Raw genomic sequence first — 21,880 nt, 5'->3', positions numbered from 1 at the left:
ATTTTTTAATTTTTTCCCTACGAAAGGGCATTTTTACCAGCTCCAACCTTTATCCTAATAATGCAGATCAGCTTTGAAATTTTGTGACTACTAAAAAACTAGGATGCAGTTGAACCAAATTCAGCCTCTAGTATTTGCAAAATACTGACAGTTGTTTTCCCCAGTATTCAACCAGTTTTTAGTTCCTCTGTAATGTTGGTCTCCTGGCTCAAGGTTCCTTGGGTGAATTTGATATCTTTTATTAGACCAACCCAAATGGTTGGAGAATAGTTATTAAGCAAGCTTTCGGGTTCAAAAACCCTTCGTTGGGCTAAGGAAGCTTCAGCAGTTGGTGTGTGCTCTTCAGCATTTCCATCTGAAATGAGAACTCATTTGCAAGGGCTAGAGGTTATTTGGGATCAAAAGTGAATGACACATCTTTAGATCAGGCAGAACAGCGAGGTACTGCGTGGTGAAGGCAAACAACCTCAGCACTCTCACACCTCAGTCAGGCAGAATCTTGAGCCAAAGCATTTCCATATTCTGATACCTAATAGTGGTTGACCATAGAGCAGCACTACAGGCTTGGATCAGCTGTCTACTGAGCATGGCTACAAGGACATGGGATGGAATAAGATGGAGGGAAAGCAGAACCTTTCTGGAATCACTGTGCCCAGGTGAATGCACACTTGACGCAGATCCTTACTAGGCCAACACAGCAGAGGCAACACTACACTTGAATTCCCAAAGTTCTTCCTTCTGGCCTTACTCTCCCCCAGATGACTATCTTCAGAGAAACATCCATTTGTCCAGCAGATTATGCTAACTGAGAGGAAATCACAATCTATTGCTGGGAGGCCTAGGCACTCGTGCTGCAGGAAGCAAAGCCATGTGTATTTTGTCCATTACTCTTGGCATATAAAGTGATTACACTGAGCTGGAGCAGGCGTTTTCTATAGCTGTTTTCCCACTGATTAGCCCAACTCACCAATCTCAGCCATGATACTCTCAACGCCTCCAGAAGGAGTTGTTTTCTCCTGTTTTAAAACAAAAACAAAAACAAAATAACCTCAGATGGGTGCCCTCTCACCCCAGTTCTTTGCTCCAAGTGGGATGGTAACAGGCATGTAGGATTTAATAATGATGACAACAACAAATGTTATGGCCTCAGTTGCAAGGAATGTAGAAGCCATGACTCCCTGAACTCGGTCTATTCAGCAGAGAGCAGTGATACGGACAACAGATTAATAGAGTTCTCCAGCTATACTACTGCACATCTTGCATAGAACCAAAGCGCCAACTCAGGCAGACCTCTGCCAGCATGGTGGCCCAAGAAGTAGCATCTGAATGAAACAGCACACCAGGCTTGTTTGCTGCAGGGGCCAGCTCAGTTCCCTTCAGAACTCAGTGGCGGAAGAACAACCTTCACCATACCCTTTGAAAGGTATGGTTAAAAAAATAACACAAGAAACAATAAAGAACAAAATACCTTCCTGAGCAGCTACTGCTCTTTAACTGGTTCTTTAAGGTCTTTGATGTAACACAAGTCTTCAGCCACCAAGGATTTCACTGCTGTTGTTAGTAAGCACTCATGCAGCAGTGAGGGCACTAAATATGGTACAAATGTTTAATAAATGACACCTTCCCCCAACAGTGTTGTGTTGCAAACTACAGCCATTTGTGGATGTAACAGAGACAGATCGCAGACCCTGCTGCTCTGAAAGAACGGACTTCTACCCCTGGAGTTAGCAATTAGCAATATAGCAATAGAATTACCAATATAGTTTCTGATGCACAGTAAAGATATTTCAGTTCCAGCCAATAGAGGGCAGTGGTGTGCACATACTCTAGTCTAGTCAATTAATTATGGCTTGTTCTGTGAGGTCAACAATTAGCCTCCGGTGCTATGCATCTCTAGTTCAGAGTACAAGGCATAAACCAAGAAAAGCATCAAAAGGGGAGGTGGTCCTAAATGAAGCAGGATGTTCTGTGTTTGATCAGAGTTCCTCAGAGGAAATATTCTGCTTCTGTGACCCCCCCTCGCCCCCAACCCCATGCACTCGTGCTGGAGCATTATCTGCTCGTTATTTGGCACAGCAAAGGTAAGAATCTGTGCAGTTGGATCTAATTTTAAAAATAAAAAGCCCAGAAACCTTAGAGAAAAAAAGAAATATGTTAAAAAAAGAAAGTACAAATATTTGACCTACAAAACAAAACTCCTCAATTTTTCCCAACTTTAAAAAAAACAAACTCTCACTTAGTGGAATCAAGTGGATTCATGAACTGCATTCTTAGCATTGTCCACCTCCTATTTTAACTTAGAGCAGTGATTCTCAGCCAAGGGGCTGCAGCACCCTGGGGTACCTTGGGATACTTTCAAGGGTGCAGCAGGGTGCCACACAATGCTACCACTGTGAGGTGGGCATATGATTCACAAGATAAACCCAGAGATTTCAAAGAGAAATCCCTAGTGTCAAAAGCATTGTGGCCTGTTGTGGGCTTTCTGAGTTCCTTGGAACAGAAATACTGTTCTATTATTCCTCTGTAGTCAAAAAAGAAGTGAAAGCTCAGAGCTGGCATTTTACAAGGGGTGCCTCAGGATTAAAAAGGTTAAGAATTACTGACCCAGACTGTAAACACTCCAGAATGGGACTGTTTCTTTCTATGTGCCTGTAGAGTACCTAGCACAATAAGACTCCAGTCAAGATTCAGCTCTCTAGTAGCATAACTAGGAGCTAGCAAGGGGGGCACCCACCCTGGGTACAGATTTCAGGAGACATCAGAATGGTGGACCTAGGGAGCCTCGGTCACAAGGGGTGCTGAAGCTGCTACTTGGGGAGCCTGCACTGCAGATACTTCTACTTTGAGACCCTGCCTGGGCAGCCCAGGTCTTTGAGTCTCTAGGTGAGTTAAGACTTGCTCAGAACCTCCTTCCACTCTGCTCAGGGCACCAAAATAGTTATGTCTCTGGATATGTCTTGGCACTGCTGTAATATAAGGAATTCTTATAACTAGTGGAATCTAACACTTGTGCTGCCAACAAGAACAGAGTCTTTCATATAATTGCATAAGCAATATTTTAACTATAAAATCCTTTCTGGTTTTCCTATGTGTCCTGCTTATACTGTAAGCTCTTAGGCAGTGACGCCTCCTAGAAAAGACCTGGGACTGGGGCTCAGGAAGGCAGGTTCTATTCCCAACCCTGCCACTGGCTGGCTGGATGAGCTCTGGGAAATCAATTTGCCACCCGTAAAGCAGGCACAACAGTGCTGACCTCCTTTATGAAGTGGTTTCAGATCCATTAGATAGATGCCATGTAGGAACTGGGTGTCCTTGGGATATGGACTATATTTATCACATAATCGGTATGAGCTAAGTCCACAACTAGCCAGGGTTCGAATTACACTCCGACTCTTGGGTGGGGGTCTGCGGTGTTGGCAGCCAGAAGCCTGAAGGAGCCGCTGGTGCTGCTGCCTGAGGTGCTTAGAAAGGCACAGAGTGGGCCAGGGGCTTTTGTCTCTTATGGTGGGGGGGAAGGGCTCAGCCCTCCCAGTTTTTGAACCCTGTGATTAGCTCTTGGTAATGGTTGCACTATGTACATTTTTGCCTTTATAGGCCAATTCCCTCCTACTATCATGCATGTCCGTGGACGAGTTCAACAGCTTGGTTTCCAAAGCCTTTAACAGCTTATTCCTCTTTTGGTAACAGATCTGGGGAAAGAAGTGGAAGGGGGGACTCCCCTGGAGTCGGTATTCTCTAATCTCTCAGCCTGGCTATAAAAGGAGTCCCTCTATGCTTGGAAAAGCTCACATTAACTCCATCAGTTTCTTTCATTTCCAAATGCCCCATAACTAAATGGGTTTCCTTGAATGTGACTTGCTGCTGGGGCCTGTAATTCTCACTAGTGTAGGAAACATGCATAGTTAATCAGGGATTGACCTATGGGGAAGGGAAACTGCAGCTACTTTTGGCATCTGCCTTCTATCTTGGGTACTTGCTGATTGCTGCCTGCCACCAGGAGGATCTCTTAATCCCTGTTTATTACTCATACTATGGGCACAGGGTTTAGATAAGCACCTAGATGGATCCAGTGATAAATGGAAGTGAAACTCTGAACTAGTGCTTGCCCTGGACCTAGTGCACTGCCCTCCAGCATGTAAATCTGACTGCTTTTTTAACAGATTAATACTGCACTGTAGGGGATACTCAACAAGGAGGGGAAAACATACAGCACAGATGGTAAAACTATAGCTAATCACTACCCCTGCTTGTATCTCCAGAAGGCCTCCTTTTGGCAAGAGATGCGGCATGACATTAACTTGACCTATATAGTTTCAAGGCTTCTAAGAGCTTTTGTATTTATGAAGCCATCAGGTTGGATATCAGATTAGATCACATCGGTGTTGCCCTGAATTCCTGTGAGGGCCTGACTGTAACTAAATATTGCCCATTTTCAACAGGGCATTAGTCCATATACTGCTTCAGCCTTGCCTGCAGGAGCAGGAGTCCAAGATTCCTTCACCACTGCTCAGAGAACATGTGCTACTGCATACAGCCCTTGGTGTATGGCTATAGCTCACAATGAGGACACTGCCAGGAACAAATTTAAAGCAAGAGCTGGTTTTCAGATTTTCTCAGTCACCAGTAGACACACTCAGGGCTTTCACTGGTGGCTTCGCTGATGTGGTTAAGAATGTCGAGCTCACTTAGTTGTTGTAGAAACAAACAGAGAGACTAGACTGCGGGTCAAATCACCTGTCTTTGCAAGAGCAAAATTTCAACCAGAGCATTCAAGCAGATAAAGGGCTGGAAAGAGGGTCAGAAACACTGATAGTGTCAAACCTAGAATAGCAAACTCTGTATGAAGGCAAACATGTACTGAGGAATGGCAGCGATGCTCACTGACACAGAACAGGCCAGGATTACCACTTACATTGTGCCTCATAGGTTAATTAACTTTGAATGTGCACAGGTGCAAGCCCACTGACTTTCATGGAGCTGTGCCCACCAAATCCACTGGAGAATGTAGCCTGGAGCATTCACCCTCAAATGCCTGTCTGCCAAACATGCTGCAGCATGTTAGACACATGTGAACACAAGCATCTGTTTCTCTCTGTCCCCTCTCATTGGTATCTTCTTTGGCATGGCATCTTGGATGCCAGAGTCAACAGACTGATTTTTGTTCAGACTTTTCACTGGCTTCTAGGGGCAGGAGGAAGAAAGCTGTCATCTGCTTACTGTTCCCATACTAGTCTAGAAGCTGTGGTGGTCCTCTCAGAGAGCAGATGTTACAGAAGCCTCCTCTTCCTCCCATTCAGCGCAAACAGAAGGATTGCAGGGACAGGCTGGGCATTAGGTGAAGAAGGAAGCAGCAACATCACTACTGGGCTCACCTCTTCCTAACAGCCCCTCTCCTACCCCCTGAACAAGCGTCCTTCTTGACCTCCCTCCTCTTCTCTGCCTCCCTGGGGCCTCCTCTGCTCTTACTCCTCCTGCTGTCTGAAAGTAATGGCTCACTGTTCCTTTCATCAAGCTCTATCACTACTAATTGCCTCCATTTGGATTACAGACTCATTTTCTTCTACCCATTGTTCCTGCCAGACATTTGATTCCTTGCTGAACTGCACAGATCTTCCCCATCTCTCTCATATATATCTTCTGCAACACTTCATAATCTACCAAGTTGTTTTTTCACCCTTTCTCTCTGCTTTATGGCTTCCATATTTGTTAGCCTTCTTCCCACCGCTCCAGTCCTCCTCCTGCTCCACTCTTCTCTCTTCTACTGGAAGATTTGGTGCCCCATCACCTCACCATCTCCTTGATCACCTTCATCTCCTCCCTAGACCTTTCTCAGTCTCCTCCCCTTGCTCCTGGGGAAGTTGTTCTCTTTCTGGTCCTCCCAACATGCCCATTCTTTCCCTCTCCTCCTCACTTCCTCCCCTTGAATTTCTCTGACAGGATCCTTAACACCCCCCGCCCCTCTGTTTTTCTCCATCCTCCGTATCTCACTGATCTCCTCATCTCCTGGCCCTCACCATCATCTGCTGGCCTCTCTATAGGCTAACTTTCCCAGGTGCTCAAGCCACGGCAGCAGACTCTTTCTACTCCTTTGGTCACAGTCAGCCCTTCTCAGTCTCCTCTTTAAAGTACACTTCATTGGTTATCTCTTTGGGTTTCCATTTTCTGCCATCCTCCTCTCCTAGATCTGCATCCTCTTTCTTAGGCAACTCTCTTCAACACCTGCACTTCATCTTAGGCAAGTTCAGTTGTTCCCAGGATTTCCAGTTGTACCACCCACATCACCCTTCTTGAGAATCCATTCAGAGATTCCCCTTTTCCTCATTGTGCCAAATCTCAGCACCAACTTCTCATCCTTGGAGCTCATTCTCAGCCTCCATCCCAGCTCTCACTGTTTCCTATTGTCCTACGCCTGCCCAGGTTCTTCCATTTTCTCCAAGTTTCAGCTTTGTGTTGCCCCTTCATAATGCTTGGGAGTCTGTGGGGAAGCTGAGAATGGACTTGAGGTCTACACAGCCTTAACCTTGACACAGTCCTTCCTACTGAAGGCCATGCTTCAACTGAATCCTAAAAGGAGACCAGGTGGTTGCTGCCTCCTTCAGCATCCACAAAACATGTACTCCTTCATTCCAAAAGTCAATCCTTCCCCATCTTGACAGGGACATCTCTGACCTGCCAAAAGGAGAAGGCCCTTCACACATCTGCTATCCTAATCCTACATAGCCTGGTAAGGGCTTTCCTATAGCTTTACTTCAGCAGTTTGATTTCTCATGTCTCTCACTGTCAGTGTGCTGTTACAGGGCTCTCCCCACTTCATCAGCAGTTTTCACTGCTTCTACAGCTGTCTGGAAGCTGAAGACAGATATATGACCAGTTGTAAATCTGTCACGATAAGTGCTAGCATCACCACTTCATTACTGCGGTTCAGATAACTGACTGCTGTGCAGGATGGCTTTCTGGTGGCCAGGTCTGAACAAGATTTGAAACTGGGTTTGTAAAAACCAGGTTCATTTTCATTGGCTGGCTGAAACAAACTGCTATCTTGGTTTGACCTAGAATTCACCTTATATGTTCCCTGGGACTGGAGACACTCTTCCACTCTGGCAGAAACTCCAGGGGCTAAATGTCCAATGCACCTGCCCAGTCCCCTCATCTGTTCAGCTTCTGAACTGGTCTATTTTTGACTGCCCCAGCTCTTTGTAGGTCTAAGATGTTGTTTGGTCCAAATAGAAGACAGCATAACATGCACAGGGCAATACAAAGACAGGGAGCACAAGAAAGCATGAGCCTTTGTGTACAACTGTGGCAACCATCAATATATTTTCACAGCCTTCTCTTCAGTAGCTCTGGTGGCTGCTGGGGTTCCAAGCACAGAGTGGTTCTTATTTTGCATTTGGTTTTCACATATTGGACTACCACAGTTTGACTGTTTTCACAGCAGAATCATAGGGTTGGAACAGATCTCAAGGGTCATCTAACCCAGCCCCCTGCACAGATGCAGAATTTGCTATTCCTAAACCATTCCAGAAGGATACCTATCCAGTTTTTCCTTAAAAAGTGTCACTGGGGTAGTCTACAGCTTCCTCAGGCAGCTGTTCCATTGTCTTGCTGTTCTTGGAAGTTTCTCCTGAACCTGGATCTGAATCTGCCTTGCTGCAGTTCACCTGCTGGGCATGCAAATGAAGCAAAGCAGGCCTGATGGGGGAAGGCACAAGAAGCATATTGAGCTTGAGAAGTCTCTGTGGAGAAAGTCTCTGCTGCTTGACATGTCCAATCCATTACAGTACATATCTGACCAGGCAATTGGAGATGCTGAAATTAGCCTATTTTATAATAAATAAAGGATTAATTTAGCAGAGTCCAATAACCAGAAAATGAATAAAGCAATATGCATTTTCACCACTGGCAAGCTGCAGCATGTAGTCAGATATTAAGATTTAATTCAAGCACCGGACTTTTTAAAATGAAAGTGAATTTATTACCGGCTTATAGGTGCAAAAATCAAGGAGCCCTAGAGACTGAAGTCTTCCATGTATTTACAAGGTAGAAGTCAGGGCAGGGTGGCAACTTAAAGACTGACTAGTTATCTACTAAAAAGGTATGGTATGGACTGTGGCAATTCTTCCCATAGTCTCTACCAAGATTGTCACAGGTAACAACTAAGAGGATATATGGATTGAGACCATACACATACCATGGTAGCCACTGGAAAGCCAGATAGCAAATCATTAATCATGACCAGACAGCCAGGTGGTATTTGAAGCAGGGCAGCCTATCACCTCCATGTGATCTTTCAAGATATCTAACCGCTTACTTCTTGGCGGTGTTGACCTCATGGGGAAAGACTCACTCATAATGAAGAGAAGAGCAGATGAAATCCTTCTGACACCAAAGGCAAAGATATCAGCTCTTAAACACTATTGCAGAGCTCTAAGGGCACCTAGGCTCATATTTGTAGCACTAGCAGTTTGAGGTAGGGACCCCACGTGATACACTAAAGACCAGATTGTATCCTGTCTAAATGCTACTACCATAACAACCACAAGATTCTATTTATCAAACATCCTATGTTAGGTTAAAGTTCTTCCTCTAGTTCTTCCCTGCCACCGGAGGTTGTTCAAGCGCCTTCATTGAACACCTTCAAGATGAAACTGGATGCTTATCTTGCTGGGATCCTATGACCCCAGCTGACTTCCTGCCCTTTGGGCGGGGGGCTGGACTCGATGATCTTCCGAGGTCCCTTCCAGTCCTAATGTCTATGAAATCTATGAAATCTAGTGTTGAAGTAGTATGAAAGGAAGATATAAAAGGTAGACGGTTCTCGGTGGTAGCAGATGACGGAACAAGGATCAATGGTCTCAGATTGAAGCAAGGGAGGTTTAAGTTGGATATTAGGAAAAACTTTCTCACTGGGAGGGTGGTGAAGCACTGAAATGAGTTACCTAGAGAAGTGGTAGAATCTCCATCCTTGGAGGTTTTTAAGGCCCAGATTGACAAAGCCCTGGCCAAAATGATCTAGCTGGGGACGGTCCTGCTTTGAGCAGGGGGTTGAACTAGATGAGACCTCCTGAGGTCCCTTCTAACCAAGTTAAGAGGCTGTGACTTGGATGACTACACAGTCCAGTGGGTGGCGAACTGGCTAGAGGGTCACACCCAGAGAGTCGTAGTGGATGGGTCAGTATCGACCTGGAAGGGTGTGGGCAGTGGGGTCCCGCAGGGCTTGGTCCTTGGACCGATACTCTTCAATATCTTCATCAGCGACTTGGACGAGGGAGTGAAGTGTACTCTGTCCAAGTTTGCAGGTGACACAAAACTGTGGGGAGAAGTGGACACGCCGGAGGGCAGGGAACAGCTGCAGGCAGACCTGGACAGGTTGGACATATGGTCAGAAAACAACAGAATGCAATTCAACAAGGAGAAATGCAAAGTGCTGCACCTAGGGAGGAAAAATGTCCAGCATACCTACTGCCTAGGAAATGACCTGCTTGGTGGAACGGAAGCGGAAAGGGATCTTGGAGTCCTAGTGGACTCCAAGATGAACATGAGTCGGCAGCGTGACAAAGCCATCAGAAAACCTAATGGCACTTTATCATGCATCAGCAGATGCATGACTAACAGATCCAAGGAGGTGATACTCCCCCTCTATCGGGCACTGGTCAGACCGCAGTTGGAATACTGTGTGCAATTTTGGGCGCCGCACTTCAAGAGGGATGTGGATAACCTGGAAAGGGTCCAGAGAAGGGCCACTCATATGGTTAAGGGCTTGTGGGCCAAGCCCTATGAGGAGAGACTGGGGCACCTGGACCTCTTCAGCCTCCGCAAGAGAAGGTTGAGAGGCGACCTTGTGGCTGCATATAAGTTCATCACGGGGGCACAGAAGGAAATTGGTGAGGTTTTATTCACCAAGGCACCCCCAGGGGTTACAAGAAATAATGGCCACAAGCTAGCAGAGAGCAGATTTAGACTAGACATTAGGAAGAACTTCTTCACAGTTAGTGGCCAAGGTCTGGAATGGGCTACCCTGGGGGTCTTCAAGAGGAGGTTAGATAAGCATCTAGCTGGGGTCATCTGAACCCAGCACTCTTTCCTGCCTATACAGGGGGTTGGACTCAATGATCTATTGAGGTCCCTTCCGACCCTAGCATCTATGAATCTATGAACCCTAATTTTCTATGATTGTAAGTGGCTGCTGAGGTTGGACTCCTGGCACGGGACTGCTGTCTGATCCAAAGACCACCAAATTTAATAGAAAGACTCCCACTGTCTTCAACAAGCAGTAGATAAAGACAATAGTACTACTATTACATGCTCTGGACTGACCTGACCCCTCCCATGGAAAATGCATGGAGCCTGGAGAATGGGCAGAAAAACTCCATGCATTTTCAGGACACTTTGCAAAGAGAACTTATGATGGGGCTTCTAGCAGCAGCAGGCCCAGAATCACCAATGTTAATGTAATATTTCTTGGACAGAACCTGTTTCCCATACTGTGAGCTTTCAGAATACTAAATAGAGCACAATGAAAAGAAAATGTCATCTGATCTTTCAACCAGAGAAAAGGACTCTTAGATAAAACCAAGAATAGATACAGCCCATGCCAATCATTACTGAAATTCAGGAATTAATTTTAGTCACATTAGCATCTTCCATTCTTTTTGCTGATCCTGGAGAGGAGAATTGGCAAGATACCATCAGTGCAGGGAAAACTTTAGCACAACTGATACAACAGGTGCTCTTGGCAACATAAAAGGAGCTGTCACACACCTCATTCTCACCATGAAATCAGTAGGTTCCTAACTATGATTAAAGTAATGTTAGAGAAGTAGCTAGCCATGTTAGTCTGAAGTCAGTCAGAAGGCAGGGTAGATATGCACTTTTATAGACTAACTAAATAAGATATGGGGAATAGGGTTAACATTCTGTTCAATTGTCCCTCTCAGTTAAATGAACTCTCATCTACCAAAGGCCCAAATACCTGAACTTTCCATTCAAAATTTGCACAATAAACTGATATTCCTGTGCAGTGAATAGCTATGGTTTGCCTTGCTTGGTGCAGCTAGTTGCTAGGATGAAGCTAGGTTATTTTGTCCATGTTGGGACTGGCTCCTGGCATCAGCATGGGTTTAAATGTGCCTCTCTCAGGCCTGTTTCCCCTTCTGCTGCTTCCTCTCATTTGCTGTGTCTAATGCCCAACAAAACCAGTTATAAACAGCACAGTACTGATGTAACATATCTGAGAAACAGACTTCCTGAAATGTGTTCCCAAACCTACCAAGGAGTATATTATGTAGATTCAATCAACACCTTTTTACCTGGGGCTGTGAAGGCGTGCATGGATGACAAGATATTACAAACCAATATATTCAATAAATGCATTAAGCAATTGCATGAGATGCAGCTAGACAGATAGTGCTTAACTAGGTATGTAGTAGGGCTGCTTTTCCAAACCTCAGGCCAGACCTTTGGCACAAACTCACTTCAATGAGATGGATAAGGACTTAGCATATGACTGCACTTTTTGCTAGATGGAATGTGCAAAATTGCTGGCCAAAAGACAATTAGTCAGACAAGCATCTGTCCATGACCATCATGTCTGGAACCAGCATGCACACACTACACACTCATAGTATTAACCACAGCCTGCTTTTTTTAGCAGTGACAGCTCAGCCAAAGCCTTGCTCAAATGGCCAGCAAAGGAAACATTGAAATTATTTGAAGACCTTGACTACTGCTTCCAAACACCACAAATGGCTTCTGCTCTTTCCCTGAGAGAATCAGGTAGATCCTGACTTGATCATATTCTCCTCTTCTCACTACAGCTCCACTCATCCAGCAAGGAACAGAGACTAAGACTATATCACAGCAGTGAGAGGGACCATTAGGATTTCATAGCTATCTGAGCTAACTGACTTCTATTTATCTGAGTGGAAATTAAATCCTGAAATTTCAAAAATTCTTTCTTGCTATACACTAAGCTGCCCTTAATGCTAGGAAACCCAATCCATGACATTTTTAGCCTAGTGATTCACATGCAGGGTGTCAAAACACTCCGGAGTGTCACAAGGATCCTTGAGATCCTTTCAAGGACCACCAGCACTAGATGGTGTTAAGGCAGCAATGTGGCTGATCAGAGTCAGTTCTGAAGTATAAACATTGAATTGCCTCCCTTCTCCAATCCCCATGGGATTCATCCTACAAATCTGAGAGATCCTTTTGAATTCTGTGTCCCAGCCAAGACAGGATAAAGGAACACCTTGTAGTCTATTCACAGAAAGAGAGGCTTCAAAATGAAACTGCACGTTTGTTGTTTGTATATTTAAATACCTGGGAAGTGCTCAAATACTTTAGTGAGGGAAGCTGTATAAATGCCTAGATAACAGATTGATTATACCCACCTTAAAACACAATATGCAGGCTGTGAAAGGAAAAGGAAAAACCCAGCAAAATGATGTATGAAGATCTTAATTTAGATAAAGTCTGTCCAAGATGCCTGTCAGCACTGTATCCAAGGCCAAGATTCTTAAAGGTTTCTAGATGCCTAGCTGCTAAATCTTTCATAATTTGGGCTTAAGTGCCTTCCTGAACTAAGAATTCCTCACTGAAAAATCAAAACCACTTGGAAATCATTAAATGTAGTTGAGCAGAAAGCCTGGTATTCACTTCAGATATGAAACAGATGAAAGATGGGACCATTCTCATGTTACAGAAAGCAATAGTGTTGAGTACAATTCTTACATATTTTTCTAGCAGTTTTGTCTTTCCATTTTAATAACAGCCAAATCTGTATCATGTATATATTAGAGTGTATTGTGTATATATCATGTATATATTAGAGCTATATTAGACATGATACCATTTTTTCTGAGCACAGCTAAGAGAGACTCGCATTTAGGAGAACCCTAGCCAGAACAGTAAGAGTGGCTACTTTTCTTAGGAGCCCCAGCTGTTTGAGGCATATCCAACAGGGGAATGGTCTTCATCCAGTCTTCTGATCCGAGGAAGACACAGTCTGAATAAGAATATATACATAAAGGGTCCATATTCTGGTCACAGTTATAGCACCAGACAAATCTGAAGCAATTCAACTAAAGCCAATGAAGTGGTCTGGATTTATACCACTGGTATATTCATTTCATGTGAGCTTCACTGACTGGCGGCACAGGCTTAGGCTGTAAGCACGCTAAGGAAGTGGGATCATGCATACTCATTCTAAACTTTAACTTCCCCTGTCATGGGGTCTTACGCCAATCTCCAGTCAAGCAGCTTGAGATGCTCCACCCAATTTATCATTAGCTAGGTTGCTATACCAGCCTGTCACCACTGCATGACTAAATTGGCACTATCAGTTTTTAACCCCCCCGGCTTTATTAAAGACTTCCTGCAACTGCCTTGTCCTAGCAGGTGTGTGCTCTAACATGCCTGCTTAGAGATGGCACTATGGTACAGCAGACTGGCAGACAATCTATATCTCTGTGTGGGAGGTCCATTCCTTGTTGCCATCTGTCTCAGTCCATTTCTCCCTACCTCTAGAAAAGCAAAACTTAAGATAAATCCTGCTCTCATTGACTGCAAAGGAGCAGGATTCCTCTCCTGTACTTCATTCTACTGTTCTGATCATTGTTGGTTCCACGTTTATTAATTATCCTATGAATCCTCCTGCCTTTTTTATTTTTGCATTAAATCCCTTCATTTTATTTTGTTTGAATGGTAAAAAATGGTTTATATTACCAGTAAGCAGTTCAGTTTCCACAAGCATGGGTCAGTGATTCTTAGCCAGGGTGCTGTAGCCTGGGGTGGGGGTGGGAGGTGAGTGGGGTGACTGTCCCGAGTGCCAAAGTGAAAGGGCTCCAACAGACACTGCCCAGCCAGGGTGAGACAGAGCCACAAGTGGCTCATTTGGGGGGTGCAGGGGTCGGGGGAAGGTGGCTTCTGCTGCTGCTGCATACACTCCTGGGGAAGCATGGGGGGGTGGGAGGGCATGTGCCCCCCAGCTCTGTGCATGGGGCGAGGGTGGGCTGCTGCTGCGGACTTGCTCGGTTGCCAGACTTCCTTGCTACGATACTGGCTGTAGCACTCTGGGGTGCTGTGAGTAAAGCTGCTATGAAGTGCTGTGCAATAATGTCAGTTTTGCAAACGTGTACATACAATTCACAAGATAAAAGCAGAGATTTCAAATAGAAATCCACAATATTAAAAACATTCTGACCTGGTGTGAACTTTCTGAGTTCTTTACAAACAGACAAATGGCTCTATTGTTTTTCTGTATCAAGAAACAAATGAAGAGCTGGCATTTTCCAAGGGGTGCCAAGGGATGAGTCTAAAAATGTTAAAAACCACTGCTATTGGTAGTCCATGGTAGGAGAGGAGTGCTTTTGGAAATGAAATAATCTTATCTGAAGTGAAAGACAAAAGGAACTTCACAAGCACAGATGACCTGAGCAAATGCTAGAAGCTATTTTACAAAGAGGAGGCGGAGCTACTTCAAAGTTCTTACCAAGTTCAGTGAGGAAAAACTTTCTTTTAGTATAGTTGCTTAAGTAGACACTGCTATAGTACAATTCAACACTTTTACAAGACTTCATTTTTATGTTCATAGCAACTGACAGTGTTCAAAAAACATTTGATATCAGATACTAAAGGTTGACAGCAGCTGTTCTGGAAAATTACTAGATTCCTTGGCAGCCAGCATAGCCTGATACAGGAGAATGGAGAGTGGAAGAGGCACAAGGGTGTCCCCCTGAGACTTCTGTGATCAGCCCTACTGAATGTTTGAAAATCTAGCAGGGGAAAGACCCAGCCTAGTTCAGAGTAATTCACACTGTCTTCACTGAAGTGCTGGTGTGACTGCTCAATATTACACCGAAATAATCATGGAGATAAAGCTTCACTGGATCTAGGGACCTACAGATTATTTTTGATTGATCAGCTTTGTCAATGTAACTCATTGCCTTTCTTCTGGGAGATTCCTAGCTATTATTATCCATCTTTGAATCATATATTGCTGCACATCACCAGAGCAGTTGAACACCTACATAAAACTGATAAACATGGAGGTCCTAGCAGGCTTTCGGGTACTGGTTCAACATGGCTCAAGTTGAACATGGCACCTCCAGATTGCTGTCCAATGGCCTTTGGGGAGGCTTATATGAAGTGGATTGGTCTGGGTCCAGTTCCTAGCAAACAATGATCCACATCTTAAAAATCAGCAGGACTAATGGCACTGCTGCCACCAGTATCAGGCCTAAGAGGACTATTGACAATAAACCTCTAGAGATGGCTAGTAGGCCTGTGCAAAACAGCAAGTATTCACTTTGAATTTGGCTTTGGCCTATTTGGAAGGACAGTGATTCGATTTGGTGATTCAAATCACTGTCCCAGTTCAGATTCGGATGATTCAGATTCAGAGATTCAGCACTGATTTGGCAATAAACTGTAATAGGGAATCACTAAAATACCTATATCTTTGTCTTTTTTTTGCAGATTTGGATGAAAACAGCATGAAGCCTGCCATGTTTCAAGGAGATAGATGCAGGGGTTTCTGTGGAAGTGCACCTCAAACTGTTGAAAACAAAACTCATATCACTTGTGTGTGTTAAGGCAAAGCAGGATGAATGAAGCAGGGATGGTAGCCCCTTGTGCAGGCATGAGGCCTGCCAGGTTTCAGGCAGAGTGGTGCAGAGGTTTCTGTGAAAGTGCACCTCAAGGCTCTGAAAGCAAATGAAAAAAGCAAATAGGTGCAGAGTGAGGAGGGTGGCACTCACTCTGTCTGCATGTGGAGCTTGGGGAACCCCAGCAGTGGGAGGTTCACCTTGAGGAACACCAGCTGCTCCACCAAACCAGGATCCAAGGAGGTATGGTGGGGTATCACAACATCACCAGCAATGCTGAACACCCTCTTGCTTGGAACACTGGTTGGTGGACAGGACAGGTGATCCTGGCAACCATGGCCAGATTTTGCCATACCTGGCAGCAAGTTGCCCAATAAGCCAAGGGGTCGCACTGCTGCAGCTCCACATCCTCAGCAGATAGGTAGCCACTGAGGCCTCCACGCTACCTGCCAGATGGTGGGGTCTGGTGCTTCTGGACCCCAACATTGAAGCCATGCCCTTGGCCCACATTGGCAGTTGGTGTGGTGGAGGAGATTGGCTGGTGGTTGGAGTGTAGGCATGGGAAAGTGAACCCCCCTTTTCTACCTCCCCCTGCCTCTGCCCTTCTGCCTCCCTGACTGTTCACCAGCACCTCTGTCCAGTGTTCGAGGGTTTTGCTGCTGCAGACAGTCCCCTTCACCCTTGGGTTGCACATGCCCACCAGCACATGGACCGTACTGGACTGCAATGGATCCAGCCGTTTTTTGATGCCCTCCTTCAGCTGCTTCACCAGTGCCTGAACCTCTGGTGAAAGTGACTTGCCCCAGCCAGGAACATCGATCCCCTGGAACTTCACCATTTCATTCTCAAGCTCTTGCACTATGGGGATCACCTGGGTGAAGAGGGCATTGCCAGTGCTGAAACTCTCAGTGGCCTCAAGGAATGGCTTGAGGGCCACCAAGATCTGGGAGATGGTATCCCACTCCATTTTGTTAAGGGGGCTGCTGATCCCAATCTCCCCAACCAAGACCATCTCGTGGATGGCCTTCTGTTGCTCGACCAGTCTTCTCAGCATCACATATGTGGAGTTTCACCAAGTCTTCACATCCTGCATAATTTTGTGCTGCAGGATACCCAGCTCTGCCTGTTTCTCCTGTGGCATCTTGCCCCCCTTGGTGCTCCGGTGGAAGTAGCTCACCACCTTCCTGCATTTCGAAATGAGCTGGCTGGTAGTGATGGTGCTGTCACTGGCAGCCCTGTCCCCCTCCAAGGCATTCCTGACTATGAGGTAGAACTTGTGTGCCACACAGCGGATGCCAACAAAGTTGGCATCATGCGCTGCCTTTATCATATTGGCCCCATTGTCAGTGACCACGAACCTGTGGGTGAGCTCACCCTGCCCAACAAGCCACACCTGCACCATGCAGTTCAGGGCCACCATGATCTCCCTTGCCACGTGGGACTCATCCATCACCTCCACTTGAAGGAGAGCCCACTGATGCCCTGACTGATTGCACCAGTTCCCTGAGGGAGAGGTAGGCGTGATCTCCACCCCAACTGCTCCAGATGTCTGAGGTGAAGTGCAAAGCTATCTGCAGACTTGCCTTCCACAGCTCCTCCCTCAAGTACTCCCTGCATGCCTCATACAGGGAGGGCACCACCGTCCTGCTAATGGTGGTACATGGGGGCACTTGGTACGATGGGGTCACGAGCACCATGAGCTGCCTGAACCCTGGATGCTCAACAAAGGAGAAGGGCTGGCTATCCAAAGTAAGCATCTCCCCAGTGCTCTGGGTGACTTTGCCTACCTTGGGAACACCCCCCCTCCCCTTTGTCTCTGCCTTTCCCTCACTGGTCCAGCGTGGCCTGCCTCTGCTTCTTGGGGACGGGAGCTTTGGAGTAAGAGGGGGACTTCTTTTGGGCATGCTCCCACTGGTGCCAGGCTGAGAAAGAACAAGGGCAAGGGGGTGCTGCCTCCTGAGATGCAGCAGCATTGCTGTGGTGGTGAAGTGTTTCACCTACTTGCCCCAACTGATCTGCCTTCAGCAGTGCTGGCAGGTAGCATACCTGGGATCATCTGCCACCTCAGAATGATCCCACATTGCACCACCCACCTGCTTCTGGGTTGAGGGTGGGGATCCAGCCTTATCCCCCTCCTCACCAGGCAGAGGCACAACAACAGGACGAGCTGAGTCACCTATCCCTACCTCCAAAGTGCCTTCCAGAGAAGGAGACCTGCCTCTAGGGGCACTTTGAGGGGTGTGGAGCACAAACTCAGATTCCCCCTCCTTCCCCAGAATTTCCTTCACTATGGCCCTCATCTCCTCTGCTTCCAGATCCAGCTCTTCCTCTGCCACTGAAAGGCTCACACTGGCAACTGAAATTGGGGTGGGGACTGTCATGCTGCTGCTGGTTAGTGGTGTTAGTGCAGTTGCAGGCACTGCTCCCACCTCCTTGCTCCCACTAGCAGCAGAAGACTCATTGCTGCCAGGAAAGAGTCTATGTTTGGGGCAGGGGGAACTTGCAGCTCTCCCTCTACCCCCTCTCCCTCTGCTGCCAGAAGACCTGGCACCTGCCTTTCCAGCACGCTTCATAATGTTTGGTGTGTGGGGTGTGTGTGTGTGTATGTAATATATGTTGTGCTTTCCTGCACGGTGATGACAAAGTCAGGAAAAATACAGATTTCTTTTTGTGGAGGGAAAGAATCAAGACAGACTAACAAGAACATATAAGTGGATTTAGGGGGATGAATAAGTTGAAAGGAATGGATAGGGATAAGAATAGGGATTGCAGGCAAGGGTAAGTAGGATAAAAGTTACAAGAAGAGAGACTAGATAGCAAGAGACTAGCTGGCAAGTCAGAGCCTTTCAGACACTGCTGCTCCAAGAGAGACAGCTCACAAAAGGCACAGATCACTTCAGACAGTTTTAAATGTTGTTTCTACGTCCCTCTCCCAGAGCACTGCGATTGGAAGGGAACTCAGAGAAAGATCACAATCACTGGACAGGTACAGATGTCAATCTCAGAGCAGTCTCCCCCCCCCCCGCCTTTTCCATATACGAAAGATCACCCTACCCCCATCCCTCTTCTCAGTTTGTTTGCTGCAAGCCTTCCAAATCAATTTGGAAGCTTCCGATTCAATTTTAACCTTTTAAAGGGTCTCCTAATTTGACTCAAATTTGGAGACTCGGCCACCAAATCTCCTCCGAATTGAATCAGCTACCGAAGCTTCGTACAGCTCTAATGGCCAGCTCAGAGTAGGACTGAGGTGCACATGAGAGGAAGCTTGTTTTTCTGTAATCAAGGCCACCATTGTTCTGCAAATGGAGATTTGTCCCAGAGCTCCGAATTTAGCACCTTCCATAAACAGCAAAGCTACTTTAAAGCATCAAAAATTTTCATGGGAAAACAGCATTACTCCTTCCTCCAGCAACAGAAAGGTTAAGGTATCCCTTACCATCTTATATTGAGACTCAGAAGCCTTCATCTACCTGTGCTTTCTTATGCATTTGAAACACCCAGAAATCAAAGCTCTAGAATTCATTAAGCTATCATGCACTGCATGCCATATGCCAACTTCAAAGGTAGCCATTGGTAATGCTGGGTCAGACATTAAGGACTCAGGGCTTCTGGCCTAACCAAGGGCCAAGCATGACAGTTTGGGACCTGTTCTCACTCCAGGTGAGACTGACAGCAGTCAGTTTGGCCATCTACTTCAAAGAAGCAGGATTAGCTACCTCCCATTTACTGTGGGGTAGGAACAGGCAGTAATTTAAGTGGAGTAGGTGAAGTGCAGTAAGCTCACAGGTTATTTCATCTTCCAGTAACTTGTTTGCATGCCCATGGCTATCCAGCACCCAGACAATGCTGATTTATGGAAAAAGATGCATTCCAGTTTTTTGCACAAATTAATGGAACACAAAAGCCTGGAGAACGTTGTTATTCAAGTATACAAAAAGGTGCTGACAAAGTCATTTTTTCCCAATTCCGATTGCTACTAATAAACATGCTTACAAACAACAAAATTTAACTCCATTATTCCACTGTATGAACTACAGTACTTCAAATAAAGATCTTTGACATTTTTAACCTACAGATGACATTACAAAACCAACAATGCTTTCTTCAGTCAGTAAAACAGGTCAGGAATTGTGTGGGTGGCTGAATTATTGGGTGCCTCAAACTTTACATTCTGCAAAAAATATTTTTACATTTTGGATATTCTCTCCTCTCCTTTCAGCTAGATGTTAGTCCATAAATAGTTATTCAGTCATCTGCTAAAGACTGGGAGGATTTCTTAGTCAGCTGTTCAGGGCCCAGCTAACTTAAAAGACTGAATGCACTGGTGACTAACAGCTCCCCTCATTCCCAGGGTCTGTTCCTTGTTTGACAAGGAAAAGTTATTCTCAGCAAGTGCCTGCATATTCCTTTCCTGGCACCCACCTTAAGCAAAGAAGGCATTATCAGACAAAGTGTGGGATTGGCAATGGAAGACACATCTCAAGAATGAAGAATATAAACAGGTGCTAGCATAGAGTAATACAGCCTTGCAAACTTGCCATGAAATTGTCACCCCAAAGACAAAATCTTATTGATGAGGATAACGAAAAAAATAAGGTATGTTCATTTCTCCTTCCAAAAAGTTCCTCGTCCAAGGCAAGTAAAATTCTGCTAGTCTATACTGGGGTAATTTTGCATTTTTGTTCATTATGATGCATACTATCACTGCACATAGAGAAAATAAAAGTGTGTGTGTGTGTGTGTGTGAGATTTCTCACTGTTCATTATTATAGACCTGTACAGGCTAGGGCAATGGTTACAAGAGCTACTAGGCACAAAGCCAAATCCACAGCTGGTCTAAATTGATGCAAATCTATTGTAATGGATGGAGTTATGCACACCTGGGGACTGGGCCCCTTATTTCTTACAAAATCCTACTTGTTTGATTATTACAGTAAAAAATAATCATTTATCATGCTGACACACACACAAAAAATGTGTATACCCAGTACATGCATATATGTACATATAACACATTGTGGATCTCATGGCTGAATCATTTGATCACAGTGAAATATGTGTAAATTAAGTGGGTATATGTATTATACATAAACACCTCCTGTAGATACATTCCCCTCTCCTCCATGCACCCCCAGATACATTTCACCAGGACTCAATAAATCATTCAAGATCTTCATGCAATGCTGACCCTGACATTCTTCACAGGCCTTGCACCATACCTGAACCCTGTGCTGGCTTGACTGATACTGGGATTGTCCTGGCCCCTTTCCTGTGAGGTCTTTAGTTTCAGCATCGGCTGTTCTGTGATGGTGGTGGGACTTCTGCTCATGATGGCCTTCCCTTTTTCTAGCTTCTGAATCAAACAAGATGCTGGTTAGCTTCTCAAAAGACTTCTCCATTTCTTCTTCAGAGTATTCCAGATGTTTGCCTGGAGTACTGGGATAGTAAGTGGTTGGTGGTGGAGAGCTTTTGCTTTCCTTTTCTTTCTTTACAGCCTCCAAATCAGGGTTTTGCTTCCTCAAAATAAGAATCAAGACAAGCAAGAACAGGCACAAGTAGACAACCCATACTTCTTCCATCGCAGCAACTAGATAACAAGGTGGCAGGTGCCTTAGATATACCTAAAAGAAAGAGAGCTGCCAACCAATAAAGTGAGTATTCAAGGCACGAGTCTTAATAATTGTCAGGGTCCAAGACAAAATTCTATTAAAGATGAAGAGCACTGGTAATTAAATCTGTCCAGAAATCTACCTAGGATGAAGTTAAATTTTTTAAAGCACCTGAGCTTAAAAACTTCCCTTTGGATGAAAGGATTGTGTAGGAAAGTAACATAAGCTTCTGAACAAATATTTTTGAGGACTTGTTTAAAAAACTCCTAAAAAGACACAGCTTCTGTGGAAAGTTACAAAATCAGCCCTTTCAGCTCCTTATGATCTCAAAACACGTGCGCGCATACTTTCTCTTTTGTTGTTTTCAGGCTTTTAGTCAGGGTCACTTTGGTGCAGGGAGAGGATGACTTCAGAGGTAGAATCTAGGAGAATCCTAGGCACTTCACTGCCAGAATCCTTGTGAGATACCGTCACTCCAAGTCCAGTTCTCCTTCAGTGTCCAAATAAGATTTTTCTTTGATAATGACTGATATCGAAGATCAATATTTTTCTCAACAAAAATTCCAATCCAATAAAGGATTTAAAAAAAATCGTAATTCAGTTTCTTTTTATTTTAATGGAAAATATAAAATAGGTTAACCCCACTGATCGTTAGATACTGATTCC

At 45.1% G+C, this 21,880-nt stretch overlaps 1 protein-coding gene and 1 long non-coding RNA gene across 3 annotated transcripts in view; one reads left to right on the top strand and one right to left on the bottom strand.

Moving 5' to 3' along the window:
* LOC132244691 (uncharacterized) overlaps window positions 1–20,830 on the top strand; it is a 44,996-nt gene extending 24,166 nt beyond the window's left edge. Inside the window, exon 3 of the long non-coding RNA XR_009456431.1 lies at window positions 15,478–20,830. This is a non-coding gene — a long non-coding RNA (uncharacterized LOC132244691). The remainder of the gene's footprint in view (window positions 1–15,477) is intronic.
* The window catches only part of LOC109280166 (uncharacterized), a 29,661-nt gene that overhangs the window by 7,642 nt on the left and 139 nt on the right, over window positions 1–21,880 (bottom strand). The window contains exons 1-2 of one of the 2 annotated variants that reach the window (XM_059716973.1): window positions 20,825–21,004; window positions 968–1,016 (exon numbers count right to left, since the gene is read on the bottom strand). In XM_059716973.1, coding sequence (XP_059572956.1) covers window positions 968–1,016; window positions 20,825–21,004 — 229 coding nt within the window. Of the gene's footprint in view, window positions 1–967; window positions 1,017–20,824; window positions 21,005–21,880 lie in introns of those variants that run through there. The other variant, XR_009456430.1, reaches the window with a different exon arrangement.

Source organism: Alligator mississippiensis, chromosome 13 (genome assembly GCF_030867095.1).
Source record: "Alligator mississippiensis isolate rAllMis1 chromosome 13, rAllMis1, whole genome shotgun sequence".
Classification (NCBI taxonomy): domain Eukaryota; kingdom Metazoa; phylum Chordata; order Crocodylia; family Alligatoridae; genus Alligator; species Alligator mississippiensis.
The sequence above is the reverse complement of the archived record's forward strand: the minus strand, read 5'-3'. Positions and strand labels throughout refer to the sequence as shown.